The 17,335-nt window shown below is 39.2% G+C and overlaps 1 protein-coding gene across 4 annotated transcripts in view; it reads left to right on the plus strand.

Moving 5' to 3' along the window:
- Positions 1-17,335, plus strand: part of PREX2 (phosphatidylinositol-3,4,5-trisphosphate dependent Rac exchange factor 2) — a 270,321-nt gene that overhangs the window by 232,172 nt on the left and 20,814 nt on the right. For 3 of the 4 annotated variants that reach the window (XM_026495929.4, XM_044382804.3, XM_044382805.3), the window contains 2 exons: positions 1,812-1,878; positions 2,127-2,317. In XM_026495929.4, the coding sequence (XP_026351714.1) occupies positions 1,812-1,878; positions 2,127-2,317 (258 nt within the window). Of the gene's footprint in view, positions 1-1,811; positions 1,879-2,126; positions 2,318-17,335 lie in introns of those variants that run through there. The other variant, XR_006409186.3, reaches the window with a different exon arrangement.

A 17,335-nucleotide genomic window follows, 5' to 3' on the forward strand; every position in this document is an offset into this window, starting at 1 on the left:
GGTCTCTAAGTCCCTACCTACAGACTCTGTCCCTCTGACCTCTCTCAGGTGCCCATTCATTCTAACCTAACTCCAGCCCCGTGGCATATTTTTGTACCTCACACAAATCTGGCTCATTTCCTCTTCTCATGCCAGCCATCCTCTTAGATTATTGTTATCTCTTTCTGACACTGGGGGATGTCTCGAAAATTCTAAAATATCTCAAATGCCTTTGATTTTGCTCTTGGTCCACTGTTCTTAGTAGATGCTGACTCCACCAGCTGAATGAAACTATGTTTTCTTTGCACTTGGTGGTGGTCAATTTTAGAGTGCTTTATGCCACCACAACCCAGGGCTTTATGCCACCACAACCCTTGTGAGCAGAACACGGCCTGGGGTGACTGGGGTTCTCATATTCCTGACAGCTTTGTGGCTCAGGAGTAACAGGTAGCTGTGGGATTTAGGGTGAGGGAATAATTTTCCACCCTATTGATTTTTCTACCAAGCACACTTGAGGAAAGTCATGGGAACATCTGATCAAAGTATCTCTGTGGGTTCCAGCTTTGAGGCACGACCTCTGTTCCAAGATGGGAATCTTTAGGAGTTCAAATATCAATGATAATGAATAATAACCAAGTTTGGATGCAGAACTGTTTTTAAATTTTTGTTCTTGTTTGAATTTGTATTTGAGAAATGAATAAGCTAATTCTCAGTAAGAATGAGCCTAATGTCCACTTTGGAAGCGACTCTTAAAATTTTCCTAATTTAAAGTGTAAATATTGATTAATCCACGTTACCTTATCTTAAAAAGACAAAAATAAACATCATTACTAGGGACAGTGCTAATGGGAATAGCAGTGTACATGTGTGTGGGTGCACATGCGTGCATAGAGAGAGACTTTGGGCATACAATGCTCTCTCACTGATTTTGCCCACAACTAACGCATTTGATAATAATCTGACGGTATTTTGAGGTTCTAAATGGTGGTCCAAAACACCAGTCTAATCGGTTTTATTTCAATATCTTGTCTGACAACCATTCTAATATTATGGAACTTATTTAGGTACATCGATATTAAGTGTTCACTTCTTGAAAATAATTCACTTCATCAAAAATAGATAGTAGATTAAATATAACTTAAATGTGTGCTGTCTTCATAGGTCATTTCCTTACAATTTCAGCTTAATATTGAGCCAAGAGCTAAGCAAAACTCAGCAATATTCTTTGGAAGTTGCGTTTAATTATTGCAGGTCACTAGGATTCAACCTCGTGTATTAAAATACTTGTGCCAAATTGCATCCTGGTGACAAAAAGAACTAGTGTATCCTTCAAGAGGGTCTAACTTCCAGTCTGAACATAGCTTAGTGGATGAAAGAATTCAACTCAATGCTCTGTTTGAAATTAGTTTTTTGAGCATTACTTTTATAATCTTGAGTAATAAATGAAAACTAGCCAGTAGTCACAAGAAAATATATTTCTTCAACTTTTGTAACAATATTAATTATGGGAAATATTAATGAGCACTTACCCTGTGCTATGTACTGTTCTAAAGGTTTATATGCTGGAAGCAGGGGCTCCATCTCCCAACCCTGAGATCATGACCTGAGCCAAATCTGAGTGCGACACTCAACTGATTGAGCCACCCAAGTGTCTCATTAGTCATTTTTTCTTAATGGAAGACAATTGACTTTTTTTTTTGCACTCCCACCCATCCTTGTGCCCAGCTTGGTTATTCATTTGTCTTCAAAAGGAAGTCAGCGAAACTTGCATGTCTTCATGCAGCTTAATTTTTCTAACAACAAATGATCATTTATTCCTTGGATTCTTACAGGGCCTTCTACTTGGACAAGTCAAATTCACCACCAAACTCCACATCCAAAGCTGCCTATGTAGATAAGGTAAAAAGAGATGATTACATTTATTGATGCCCTGCCGTTTACAGGCCTCCCTCACTTAATTTTTCTGCTGTTGTTCTTAGACAATGTGTAATTACAAATATTTGTAGTCTCCAATTCTGTCACCTCCACAATGAAAATATTTTAGACTCTTCATTCAACATTATAACAATGGTGAACTGTATCCCATCTAAACGCATTTCTTCCTACGAACTGTGTTGGTCTCTACGTTCATCACTTTTTTTCTGCAGCTAATGAGGCCGCTCAACGCTCTGGATGAACTTTATCGATTGGTAGCCTCGTTTATCAGATCCAAGCGCACGGCTGCCTGCGCGAACACAGCCTGCAGCGCCTCCGGGGTGGGGCTGCTGTCCGTGTCCTCGGAGCTGTGCAGCCGGCTGGGGGCCTGCCACATCATCATGTGCAACAGCGGCGTGCACAGGTATGTGTCCTGCCCCGCCCTGCCGGCCTCCCTCGAGCCCAGTTTGATTGCGGGAAATGATAACGGGAACCATTCAAAGCACTCAGATGTATTTGGAATAAGCTTTGGGAAATCAGATCACAGTGACACAGTATTTTCTGGCTTTAGTTTTATGTTCAGTGACTATTCATACAAATGAATGCTATCGCACATTTCTAGCACTGTAGCTTATCTGCTCAGAATCTTAGCACCCTTGCATTGATATTACAAGATTTATACTTTAGCTACAAACTTGTACGTTGCTATTATTCCATGTAGGAACTTGCCTGGTAGGAGCTGGCAAGTAGCTAGTCAAAACCTTTTTTCACTGCGCTTGATGGACATTCCATCTTCAGTGGTTTGGGTTTCTATATCCCATGGTTGTGAGGTAGGTCCTGTCTTGGGGTTACCACTGTCTTTCTACTTTTGGCAAAATTAAGTCCAGGAGTCCACACGATATACGTTCCTGAAAATGGCAGGGGAAATCTTAGATGGGTTCAGGGCAGGTGGTTTGTCTTAGGCAGCTGTGTTCGGTCTGGGGCAGCCAAGGTAGGCTTGTGAACTCACATAGCTGCATCAGCTGCAAAATGGGAGTGGAGGACCCCGTGTCAAGTCCTTCCCCATAACCACATGCTCCTCCTCTGTCACCTCACCATTTTCACAAGGAAGTGAAACCATGTAGTAAAAATAATAAAGCAGAATTTGGTCCTCATCGTAATCTGAGTAGGCAAATAGTGTCCTGTCACCCATCATAGTCCCTTCTTGGAACTGGGCCAGTTAGATTTTGAGGATGGTGGTATTGTTTAGTCAGATTTACTTGGTACTTGACCTAGGCAAAGGACTACAGTTGGACTACTGGCCGTGTAACATCATAAAGTGATGATGGCTCATGTTAGAGGCATAAATACAGCATGAACAACAGGTGACAAAAAAGAAGAAGATATAATAAGATGACATAATAAGAAATAACAAATAGACCTCCACTGCAAGAAAGTGTAAATGACCTAGGAAAGTTACAGCTGAAAATCAAGATTCAGAAGGAAAACAGATCTCTGAGATGGGTAGACCTTTCCCTGAAGAAGGTGATGTTTGAACTGGGTTTTGATGAGTCAGGGTGGAGAGGTAAAAAGTGGGGAAAAAAATGATCTGCGGCTGCAGGTTCTCATCTGTAAAATTCCATTTTGATTTGGTATGCCTGAATTCTAGTTTTCAAGTCCTACACAGCGTGTTCTTGCTTACAAAGTATGGCAAAACCTTATTTCTCTGAAAGGAGCATTGTATTCTGTGGTTGACAAAATATACAGAATTTTCTCCTTTATTTTAATGGCTGTGTACTTTGTGCTCTATTGCGAGCTGTAATAAGCTTAATTGAAAATATCATCTGCAACCAAATGAATAAAATATTATTTCATAATTTGTTTACTAGCAGAGAAGTGATCTCTCCCTTCTGATCCACTCATGTTCACTCCTTCTGTTCCCACTTATTCATTCACCCATTTGTGTATTCATTATTCATTCACTCAGTAAATATGCAGTGAGCACCAATTATGTGCCAGCCCTGCTCTAGTTGCTGGGGATACAGCACTGAAAAATTAAAGTCCCTGTTCTCAAATAATGTGCATCATGTTGGGGGGAAACAGATGATACTGTAAACAAATAAATATGTAATGCGGTAGATGGAATAAATAGAAAAAAGAACAGAAGTCAGAGGGTTAGAAAGTGACAGGATGGGAAGAAGGGGTAGCACCATCCAACAAGGGATTTCATCAGAGACTTGTATGAAATGAAGGAGTGATTTATGCAAATATCTCAGAGAAAGAGCATTCGATCCTAGGGAGCAGCGGTGCAAATGGGGGAGCTCACATGGGAGCTCAAGGAACTGTACCGAGGCCATTGTGACCTCAGCCAGCTATCGTTCCCTTGATTATTGGTGTTCTTATTTTACCCTGGTGCAAGATCATAGTTTTCTGAGGACTGGACACATTACGACCTTGAAGGGGACGATTCAAACTTCGAAACTACAAGCATACCCTCTTACCTCCACATTAATTTACTGAAAGTTAATGCAATTAAACTGCATTTAAGCCTAGAACCATGACCAGGTTGTCCCAATTATTCTCTCTGCTATCCCATGAGCAATTTTAGAATCTGACTAATGTTACCTGGGAGAAATAGATTGATGTCCCACAGCTGTTTTATAATTATCATATTCGTTGATTGGTGTGTTAGGACAGCAAGTAACATTGAAATTTCAAAGTAGTTTGATTTTTTCCATTTCTACTGTTCAAAATAAATGTAGCTTTACTTAGTTCATTTTAGAGATATTTACTGAGGTATAGGCACAAATACTCCATGACAAATGCTGGATTTTAAAGTTAACACTATTTGAAAATGGTACAGATTTATTTTTCTATTATGCAGAATAAAATGGGAGTTTAACATTATCTTTTAATCTCTCAGTGAAGGCTATGTTTACATTTTTCGTGATAATAAAATGTACTAATTTATATTGGATTTGGAAACCTCACTAAAGACTGTTCTTAAAATAATTCTTCCATAATTATAATCCAGACAGCTAGAGAGAAACCCAAGCTAGACCCACACCTGCACTCAACATTAAACATGGAGGTTTACCTTCAGGTTCTGACAAAGGGGAGAAGTTCACAATGCGAATCAGAATAAATATTACACGAACTTTTTTTAACGTTTACTTTCAAAATCAGCATGAGAAATGGTCAACAATATGGTATCCCCATTAGACAGTCAATTTCCTGCCTAGATTTCTGATTTTATTTGCAAAATAAAAGAGAATCTAAAATATTTTTAGAGTGTTGAATGATTCTGCATATGTTTGATATTAAAGAGAAGAATGTGGTTTTTCAGAATGAAAAGGCAGATTTAATTAGCATTAATGTCTAGATGTTTTAATGCCAACCTGAATCGGATGGCAGAGCCGCATGCAACAGTGAATGCGAGATTAGCCGGAATAGAATTCAGGATGAATTATTAAAATCTTCTCATAGCATTTAGCCTGGCTTTGTTTTTATTAAATTCTTTTCCCTAGGGAATTCCTTTGTGTGTATTACAATTCTACTGATGAACTTCTACTGCCCACACTCTCTTAACTATTCACTTACGTCAGTTCTCTCCATTGTTACTGGATGATGCAAGAAGAATAGGACTCTCTCTTCTTAAAAACAGGTTTTTGCCTTTTAAACAATATAAACTTGATGTTAAAGGTAGTTTAACAAATGGAACGTGTTTATAATTTCCTACCCTGACATGCCTTCTTTCAGGTTCATTTTGTGTCATCTCTTGCAACTTCCATCAAGCAATGCACAACTGAACATAGTTTTATTAGTAAATACAGTTCAACAATCTGCTTTATGCTCATAACAGCTCTGTTTTTCCAAAACGTATGCATAGACATTCTCATTATCACTTTTATTTGTTGCAGAGTTAATCCAACCAGTTGCTATGCCATAGTTTACTAAATGATCGCTCTAGTGGTTTATCTTCCTTGTCTGTTGCCCATAGTGCCTGCAGAGAGGCTGCTCTCATTATGTAGCTGTTCGGATTTCAATTTTATTTTCCATTAAGTTAAAAGAAGAACAAAAATATCCTCCAGATAGAATTACTGTGTCAAGGAGTTTCAACCTTTGTGGTCAGTCATTGTTCAGGTTCCCGAAAGGATCGTCCTCACGTACGACGCAACCAGAAGGTTAGATAGTCGGGTGCTACTTTCACCGCTTGCTGGTCTGCAGAGGCTATTTGGATCCATGTATCGATTGTGCTTCTCTCCTAGATGTACCATATGTCACTAGTGCTTTAGTTTACACTTCTTGGATTAACAAACACAAACATTGGCATTGAATAGTTTTTGAATTTCCTTTTTGATGAAGATTTACGCCATCGACTGTCTATATACCTGCTTTACAGACAAAATTGGTTTTTGTCAAATTGAACTTTTTAAATTATTGAATTGGCCTGTGGCTTTTAAAGTTCTCTCTTGTACTCCGGCCAACTATTTGTTGCAGGCAATCCAAAAGCATGTAAACAGGGACTCTCAATTTCCCTTTTATTTCAGACTGCAGCATCCTTCCATTCAACGCGGTTATTTCATTTTGTTGTAGTTCTTTATTCCCACCCCAGCTTAATAGCCAACTGTTTTTCTTTTACTAGCATAAATCAGGATACTGCAAATGTTATAAAACCTGAAGTCATGAGTCTTTCTGTGTCCAAAAACACAGATGTCATTTTCTTCCCACTACATTAGCTTCTGCTTCCTGCACGAGCAGGAACAAGTGGGTGGAATTTTCCAGAGGCTACCTGAAAGGATATGTCAAAGAAACTTCTACTGAGGGCAGGAAATCTAAGATCACAGGTTTTCCCTCTAAGGACTTGTTCCAAAGAGTTTCTGTCCACAAACTCTCAGTATCTTTGAATAATTGGTTTTCAGTGATGTGAGAACCTTGGTACGGCCTTGCAGGAAGGTGCGTGGTGTGAGCATAGGCCTTGTGTCTAATTCAGCCTGTGAGGGCTTTGAACCCAAACCTTGGAGATCTGCACCCATAAATTACATTTTATCTTCATGCTTTGTTGTGAGGATAAATCTCTTCCAGGAAACAATGGCCTGCATTTTTAGGTAACATACCTCCCATTCACTCCTCCAGTGGGTGTTGTGAGCAGCAGGACCAGGCGGGGCTCACTGCATCAGGGATTCACCAGCACCTAACATTAGTCAGCGTCTTGTCTTCTGATTAGAACCCCGCACGGGTGTGGAAGGAAACAGTCTGCGGCAAGGTCTACCTGTTCTCATTATTTAAAAACCTATTGAGAAATATCAAGCTAGCTACCCTCTGTGCATTACGGTGCTAGACTTCTTTTTTTCTTAATACATTGTAGAGTTAGTTTTAACATATATAAAGTTGTAGGAACTCAGAGGCCACGTATACGTGAAGCTTCTAACTTAAGAGGAGTTTATTCCCAAGATGCATTCCTTCATTAGTTCTGTGGAACTTGAGACATATTTTCACATGTGACAGCATTACCAGTGGTGTCTGAATCTTCAGTCAGCCGTCTCTTCCCCTCCCTGACAAGCACTTGTATAATCCATCCTGTGGCCACACTATAGGACCCAAAGTATGATTATAAACATTTATTAGGGAAATGAAATCCGGGAGTTAAAATATAAAAACAACTGAAGAGAAGTATGTATTACTAGTTTGGTTCATCAAACAGTTTTTATTTCAAATGAAGTGTAATGACTCCCGGCTCATATAAGCAATTAAAAAAAAAAAAATTTTTCAGGTAACTATCAATTAGCAATTTTAGAAACCACTTTTGTTGAACTTTGAAGGACTTAGCAATATTTTATTCTGTCATAACCATGACATCAAAGGACAAATTGACAGATAAGCCCAGCTTCAAGAATGCAGAATCTTATAAAAGTGGGGCACTCAAGGTAACCTGACTTAGGTAATCAGAGTCCTAATAGGGCGGATGATAAAGCTGCATCTTTTTCCATTGTGCGGTGAAAACATCAAGTAAGATGAGTAGATTTACTCTGGGGGTTTCCATCTGTACGTTAGATTCTAGGTATGGGAGAGAGAAAAAATTTACCATAATAAGCATATGTAGGTTTCAAATATACCCATTTATCTTTTGTTCAAAAATGACTTGAGAGATTCAATAACAAGATGAGTGGAAATACTTGAATTTTAAATCTCCAGAAAGGGGGCGCCTGGGTGGCTCAGTCGTTAAGCATCTGCCTTCGGCTCAGGGCGTGATCCCAGCATTCTGGGATCCAGCCCCACGTCAGGCTCCTCTGCTGGAGGCCTACTTCTTCCTCTCCCACTCCCCCTGCTTGTGTTCCCTCTCTCACTGGCTGTCTTTACCTCTGTCAAATAAATAATCTTTTAAAAAAAATAAATAAAAATAAATCTCCAGAAAGAAGCATTTCTGCTAGCTCATGATCTCAGGATACTGCACATTCCCAACAAGTTCTAAAATTTTGCTTTGTTGGGGTGCCTGGGTGGCACAGCGGTTAAAGCGTCTGCCTTCGGCTCAGGGCGTGATCCTGGCGTTGTGGGATCGAGCCCCACATCAGGCTCCTCTGCTATGAGCCTGCTTCTTCCTCTCCCCCTCCCCCTGCTTGTGTTCCCTCTCTCGCTGGCTGTCTCTATCTCTCTCAAATAAAATAAAATCTTTAAAAAAAAAAAGTAAATAAATAAATAAAATTTTGCTTTGTAGGAATCTGAAACACATTAGTCTAAAACACTACTTTTATATAAGGATAGTAGTAACAATGACAGAAATGACATTTAAAATCGCCATTAAGGGGCACCTGGGTGGCACAGCGGTTAAGTGTTTGCCTTCGGCTCAGGGCGTGATCCTGGCGTTCTGGGATCGAGCCCCACATCAGGCTCCTCTGCTGTGACCCTGCTTCTTCCTCTCCCACTCCCCCTGCATGTGTTCCCTCTCTCGCTGGCTGTCTCTATCTCTGTCGAATAAATAAATAAAATCTTAAAATAAATAAATAAATAAATAGCCATTAAATATAGCTGCAGTTATGATTATTTTTCTTTAACAGTTAAAATTTGATTATATCAATGCAACTATTCTCATTTGTTTGAAATCTAATAAAATTAATAATGTATCAAAACAAACAAAAAAAACATGTGAAAATATAAAATTGTGCTCTAATCTTTAGAAGAGAAAAAAATAAAATTCTATTAGAATGGGGCTCTGGGAGAAAGACAAAATATATTCTACTCATGATAGGATAGAAGTATAAATCTTAATTACCCTGCCAAACTCATAGGAGCAGAGGATAGAATGGTGGTTAGCATGGGCAGGTAGGAGGAGAAAATGGGGAGATGTTGGTCTAGGGATCCAAAGTTTTAATTTTGCAAGAAGAATAAGTTCTGGAGATCTAATATACAACAGTGTGACTGTAGGTAAAAATACTGTTTTGTATACTTGGACATTTGCTAGGAGGGTAGATCTTAAGTGTTTTCACCACCAAAAAAAAAAGAGCAAGAAGAAAAAGAAACTGGTTATTGTGAGGGGTGATGGATATGTTGCTCAACTTCATTGGATGAATATTTAATAATGTCTGTGCGCATATATATATATATATAATCATCAAATTATATACCTTGAACATATATAATTTTTAATTGTCTATTAAACCTCAGTAAAACTGGGGGGGAAGCAAACCCAGAATTTCAAATTATGCTGAATTGTAAAATAGGCAAATGAAAGCCTCCACAATTTATGCTAATTTTGAAAACCAGATAAATAATACAGGTATTTTTTCTTAAAATTATAAGAAATCAAATATTTCAAATATGATAGAAGTTGGATTCTTTTATCTTTCTTTCATTATCTTTTATAAAAATTCTTTACCTTAGAGGTGGGTCAAATTTGCATATATATTTGTTTTGTTACCTAGATTTTTCTTTTCAATTGACATGAACTTAATAAATTAGTATATTAAATTATTCTGTAATTTTAAAATGTCCATTGTTTTCTTCAAATTAGATTACTGTGAAAGAGAATAAGACAGTAATTATGAGAGTGACTTATTTCAGTGGTTTCTAGTTCTGACCTCCAGTTACCAGTTACCTCCAGGCCCGACAAGCCTTAATTTCTGTACATAAAAAACAAGAGTTTATACATGATTACCTTCCATCATTAAAATTGGGACAGTGTCAGTAATCATAATACATTAAACATATCTTGATAAAAATAATCTAGAAGAGTGGGCGTTTTTTTAATTTTTTTTTTAATATAAGCTCTAAACCCAATGTGGGGCTTGAACTCACAACCTCAAGATCAAGCGTTGTATGCTCTACTGAATGAACCAGCCAGACATCCTGATAAAAATAATCTAAATGCATAATTATTAGTTACATTTCATCAGTATTTGCCAAATCCAATTTTATTATTTGAGCATACTAGTAAAATTTAAGTATTTGTGTTACTAAATTTTATTTGTATTTAGCTATTTAAAAGTGATAAATACAGAATCTATTATACAGATTGTTAAAGAGTGCATGATTCTTCAAAATTTATTTTAAATAAGCTAAAGTTATTGTTTTTCCTAAACCTGCAAAGTTATATTTAAAGCAAAATAAAATGCCAGTCACTTTCTGGGATGTGTTCCTGAGGGCTTCAAGGTTAGTGATTTTATAACCACTCTAATAAATATCATAAGCCAAAATTTCTATCCTCCAGAGGAGGGAAGAAAGATGGGTGTCTCTTCCTCTGTATGAACCTGGAGCAGGAGAGCAGGTGGCGTGGAGAAAGTTGACAGAAGGAAGTGGCAATTTCTGCCTTTACGATGTTAATCTTAAATTGGTAGTAGGTCACCTAACATCATCTGGAGGAATACAGAGGCGTGAGATTGAAATCCTGTTGAGCTGGAAGAGTGTAAGGTAACACCTGTTGTAGGTTTTAAAGCGTTACTTGTGATCAGGTGAAGGAAATGAAGGATGGCTCAGTGGAAGGGAATGGGATGAAAATACAGCGCTGAGATGTGGAACGGTGTACGCTATGGGGCAGTCACAGTAAAGGGTTTACTACTTTGGGGCAGTGAAGTGAGAAAGGGCGTGGCAGGGAGGTGAAGCCAGAAGAATGGAAGGCCCTGATTGCGAGGTTAAGGATTTGGGACTCTCTCCTGGGGCTCCCAGGAAGCCAATGAAGGGTTTTCAGCAAAAGAATATCTGATTAGATTTTTTAAAGATTTTAATCTATTCATTTTTGAGAGAGAAAGCACGCGAGCCGTGGGAGAGGGGCAGAAGGAGAAGCAGACTCCCCGCTGAGCAGCGAGCCAGATGTGGGATTCAATCCCGGGACCCTGGGATCATGACCTGAGCCAAAGGCAGATGCTTAGCAGAAGACAGACGCTTAACCAGCTGAGCCACCCAGGCACCCTAGATTTTTTTTTTAAAGCTGACTGTCATGGTCTGTGATGGGACAAGGACGGAGGTAAGGAAACAGCTGAGATTTCACAATAGTACAGGTAGAGATGAGGAGGTCCCAAACTGAGGCATTGGCAGAGCATGGAAGGGAAAGGGGAGATGTGAATGGTATGAAACACAAGTAACAGAACTAGATGATAGGTGAGAGATAGAGGAAAGGGGGAGAGGGAGAGATTTTGATGATTCCTGCCGTCCAGCTTGGGAAAGTGGTGGGGAAGGGGGCTGCCACAGGGAAAATATGCATTTCTGTTTGGGGGCATGGTGGAGAGGGATGTGGAATTAATCTGTTACATGTTGAGTTTAGATGTCCTTGGTGTCTTATGTGGGGATGTCCTTTGACAGATTCATAGTCAACAAGGACTAAAGGTGTGTATCTGCATAAAGGGGTATAATGTAAATAGGTACACACACACACACACACACAGCAAAGAGGCTATGGAAAAAAAGAGGTGGGGTGATTCATGAGTACAGGGTGATTTGAAAAGGGGACCATGTCAGAGAAGGTTTCACAGAGATATATGTGAGCCGGTTTAAAACATCACTAAGAATTTTCTGGGAATATACCTCAGGTGTTAGGAACAGGGAAGAGATATTCCAGGAAAAGGGGCAGAGGTGTGAGAAAAGGATAATCAGCTGCCAACCATGGACCTTGAGAAATGATCACCAGGGAACGCATGTGGAGTGTTAATATTCCCTGATTCTCCACCGCCCCATCCTCTGTGAGCCCTGATTAAGGGGTGCAACCAAGGAGGAACCTCAGAATAAAACACCGAAAGAAGGATCCCCTAGAAACAAAGCTTATTCAGGGACTCGGGTAAACAGGTCAAAGAGAAAATAGTCATGTAGAGCATCAAAGAATTGGGGAGACAGATGAAAATCACTGAGTGTGAAAAACACCGGACACCCTTAAGTGTTGGTGTCATCAAAGAACCTACGGAGTAAGGACGAAAGGCAGACAGCAAAGTGGAGAAGATGGGCATAGAGAGGCAGTGCTGAAGAACTTGGAGCAGCTGGGAAAGGTACCCAACCTATGCAGTTAAATCCCCCAAAACAAAACAGAAATGAGATCAATCGGTGAAGGAGTCCAGGCTGAAAAATCTAAAATGCAGAAAAGCAGATTCAAACCTGGTGGCTATGGTAATTAAGGTCCTAACTCACACACAGATGTTTCATATTCATACACATCTTTGGCATAGCAAATACATCCTCATGTGTTTGAGTGCTCATTAGCCATCCCCGTGATCGCCTCTGCGCTAACCTCAGCAATGAAAAACCATGTCAGAGAAAAACACACCTTAATGGGCTTGACTGGAAAGGAATGAAGGATGTGGAATATTTTGCCCGGCAGTTGATTTTTAAGCCTAGGCTTAAAGATATATGCTGAGAACGTTCAGAGAATGTATTGAAAGTTGCAATAAAAAGTCCCATTATCTTTAATGGGACTTTCATGGCTAATTCCCTGTGCAGTGCTGAAAATGTGCCCCTTAAACGGGATTGCTTTTTTGCCTTAAGATATATGGAGTTAGTGGAGTATTCAATTTGGCTGTGCTTCTGCTGCCAGAATCTCGCTCCAGCTGCTGCCCATCGCTTCTGCATTCTGTTCGGTTGTTTTGCACAGTGCCTGCGGTCTCTTTGCGTTCTTTTCAAATGCTCATTAACCCCTTGTCTTTCAGCTCTCTCGAACTGTGACACCTAGGAACCCAGAATGGTGGTGGGAAGATTTCATCCGTACTGTCTGTTTGACCAGAGTCAAACAATAATCTTGAAAGCATCAATAGACATCCGGAGGTTATTTCTATAAAATCTACTGGACACTTGCCTGAGTGATTACAGGCTTTTGGATTACAACTATTGTTAGACTGTCACTCGCATTTTCTTATAGGGAGAATGTAAATATTTAATATTTTATTAGACTTGTGTGTGTGTGTATCAGATGAGTGAATTCTTTTTTTCGTTGTTTTTTAAATTTTATTTATTTATCTATCTATTTATTTATTATGATATGTTAGTCACCATACCACACTTCAATAGGTTTTGGTGTAGTGTTCCATGATTTATTGTTTGCGTCTAACGCCCTGTGCTCACTGCAATACGTGCCCTCCTTAATACCCATCACCAATGAGTGAATTCTTTATTGTTGAAAACAAATACCTCTTTGCCCTTTTTTCACATATGCATATTTATGTGTTTCATTTGAAAAAGGGCTTTCTCTGTTACAAGGGAAGAAGGACATAGGTGTTAGGTTTTGGAAGCCCCTGTAGACTTGTGGCAATTTTCTCAAGATTTCCATTTATCACAAACACTTGGCTGAGGGTGACCAAGGTGGGAAAGATCAACAGGTCGGCAGCGGGCCTTTCCACATTAATTTTGCAGAGACTCTGCGTGCGCAGAGTCATAGCATCCCCCTGGGGACTGAGCAGTAGTTAACGTACTGCGTTACCCCGCAGGTGTACAATTCTTCCTCGGTGTAAGGTAATAAAAGGGAGCAGGGAAAAGAAACAACATTAAACAATTAGTTTCTTCATTCAGGTGCCTCATTCCGGTTGTCAATAGACTTTTCACATTGCTGCTCTGTGCTCAGTACTTAAAAGTAATTAGAAGCCAGAATAAAAGAGATCACTGCGGGAATGAACATGCTTTACACAGAACAGTGGTTTTATATAGAAAAATGCAAATCTGTAGTAGAGAAGGCACGCAATCTCCCTTCAGTTTATTTTTCTTACTTGATTGCTGTACAATCAATATACTTACTTAGCTGGCTTCAAATCTAAATCCTTTTTAATCATGAATGTATTTTCGTATGATGGGGTGTACATTCATAGTGAAGTGGTTTGGGCTGGCTGAATTAATCTCTACCAAAACAATGCATTTAAAGTATAAATGCTGAGACCGAGATTGTGATTGCTGAATTATGGATGTGGGGAGCTGGAATTTTCTAAATGCAGTAATCCACATGATGTGATTTTGGTACAATGGAAAGGGCCCTGGAATTTGAATGAGAAAACAGGTTTTGAATCCTTTGACTTACTCTCTGTGTGACCGTGATTACATCACCTGGTCTCTCGGAGACCTATTGGTGAAGTGGAAATAATGATTTCTTTCTGAAAAAGATGGCATAAGGAATAAGTGAGCAATGTATGTGAAAGCGCATACTGTAAGACCTGGCAATAGTGAACACTGAGTTTTCCTTACTCCGTGTTTCTGATAGTGAATCCATCTTCTCATTACAGAGTTAAAATATGAAATGCATCTGTTTAAAATAATTAGCTCATACCTACCAAAATAGGGGAGATCTTGTAAGAACTATTTAAAAAATCAGAGTAGTTGCAAAGTAGACCTGAAATGTTTCTCACCGCAAAAAAGAAGTGGTTAATTTTGTGATGTGATGCAGGTGTTAGCCAACCTACTGTGGTAATCATTTTGCAACATATAAGTGTATCAAATGAACCTGTTATACACTTTAAACTTGCAAAATGTTATATGTCAGCTATATCTCAACAGAGCTAGAAAAGAAGTCACAGTAATGAGTCACGAAGAGACGAAAGAGGAGCATGAAAAATACAAGAGCTGACTCCTCTGATCTGTAAGAAATAGAATACACAAAACACTGGGCCCTATTAGAGCTTATTTTTAGAATCCTCCTTGGGTAGCTTGTAGAAAGTCATTCGACAGCAGAACAGGATCCCCTTGAATTCAAGGACAGGAAGTTTTCTTGCCTGATGTCGAAAACCAAGAGTATGTATTAGAATAGAGACAAATATTTAGGAACTTGAAATGAATCAGGTGCTAGCACATGCTTCTTCATGCATGCATTGAGGAGAACAAGAAACCAGGAGCACCACTTGTGTGGCGTGCACCGCGCTATGCCAAACCGGAGAGGTGAGAGTCGTTGGTGTCACTGCACTTACAGTCTGAGATCTTGAGCGCCTGGGTGGCTCAGTCAGTTAAGTGTCTGCCTTCAGCTCAGGTCATGATCTCAGGGTCCTGGGACTGAGTCCCCTATCGGGCTCTCTGCTCAGCAGGAAGCCTGCTTCTCCCTCTCCTTCTCCCTTTCTCTCTCTCTCAAATAAATAAATAAAACTAAAAAAAAAAAAAGTTCTTGACAAAAGAACCACCTTGGAAACCAGACAGCCATACTATGGAGCACAGGTTCTCTTTAGTGATGACAATAGGAGAAAGATGGTCAGAGGATTGAGTTTTTAAATGAAATGACGGAAGGAATAGATTTGTACGTTTCAACGTACAACAGAAAGAATATATAACTTGTGTCGACAGTGTTAAAGAACTGATTCTGTTAGGATTTCAAATGTTTTCTTCTGAACCCAGAAAATATTGATAAATGATAACTGGACAGGTTTGATGAGAGTGATTAATAATGAATGAATTTGGGATTCCTGGGTGGCTCAGTCAGTTAAGCGTCTGCTTTCAGTGCAGGTCGCGATCCTGGGGTCCTGAGATCAAGTTCCGCATCAGGCTCCTTGCTCAGCAGGAAGCCAGCTTCTCCATCTGCCTGTCGGGCCTCCTGCTTGTGCTCTCTCTCTGACAAATAAATAATAAAATCTTTTTAAAAATTTAAAAATTAAGGAACTAATATAAGAATAATGAATCAGATATACTATGATATATATTTGAAATGTTATAAACCCCCAGGCTGTCAAACTAAACTCATCCATTATAACAGATGAATATATTGTGCAGTTCCATATGTCAACATACCTAAGTCTAGTACCTTTCATGCTAATTTAATTTCCTGTTTCTTACTATGTTATAAATCTCTCCTCTCTAGGTGCACCACTAATATCTCTTGCCTATTTTGGTACAGTCTCACTCTGACTCTCCTAGTCTTGCCTCTTCCCACTGTTTTCACCCCATCACAAAAGTGATCATTTAAAAATGCAGATGAAAGGGGCTCAGCATCTGACTCTTGACTTCAGCTCACTTGGAAACTGAGCAGAATCATTTATATTTTTCCAACAAAGAGAAATGTATCTTATTTCAAAGATTGTTGAAACTAATCTGCCTTAGGCTACCCAGGACCGAAGTTCAGATGATGCCGTGGAGTGCATAAAATCAGACCATCAGCAGAGCCTTCCATCGGTCATAAAGAGCTTCTGTGTATAAAACAGTAGTGTGCAAGAGCAGTAGCGGCTGTGTTCCAGTTTACTTCACCTGCTTCATTCCCTTGAGAGTGAAATAGTCATTATTTCTCTGCAAAACTCGGATGCTGCCCAGATAATCAGCTTAGTAGAGTACCTCGGAGAACCACAGCTGATTAGACTCCTAATAACTTGTTTGTGACAGTCACTTGAACAAGTATAATGGGTCTGCCTTTTAATTAAAGGAGGAAAAAAGACTTCTATAGAAAGGGGGGGAATTATTTCATGTTTTTAAAATGTCAATCTGTAAGACTCTAAATGTACACACCTATAACCATAATAAGCATATAACTCATGTGAGGAATATTATCAAAATAATAGGTTCCTCGGGATGTCCTTATATAGACTCTGAGGGATGTATTTGCCCTGAGGGAATTTTCTCCCTCTTGTTTCCATGACTGAAGGCAGCAAAGAGTTATAAAGAATGGTGAAAATGAGGCAGTACCCATGGAAGACCAGAGGTAAAAAAAAAAAACAAAATCAGACTCCGATTATTATGTAGAATTCTGCATCGGGGAAAACGCACTGATTTCAGAATTGTGAAATATTTGCTTCACTTTATATTTACCTAGTACAAAACCAAGTTAACCTTCATATTGATGCAAATAATTCAATGAGTTTCAATAGTTAGGCAGTTTATATAGATGGTTAAGGGGTCCTGTCTAATGCCACCATTTGCAGAACTGGTCAAAACTGTTGTTTGACATATGGTCCCTTAAACTCAGAAGACCCCCTCCCACGGATGCCTTTAGATGTGGGTATGTGCTTCCCATATATCCTATTTTCCTAACAAGAAATTATTCTGCTAATTATACTGCATGAACACACAAAAAAGAGAATATACTTCTCCAAGTGCT

Source organism: Ursus arctos, unplaced genomic scaffold (genome assembly GCF_023065955.2).
Source record: "Ursus arctos isolate Adak ecotype North America unplaced genomic scaffold, UrsArc2.0 scaffold_6, whole genome shotgun sequence".
NCBI lineage: Eukaryota > Metazoa > Chordata > Mammalia > Carnivora > Ursidae > Ursus > Ursus arctos.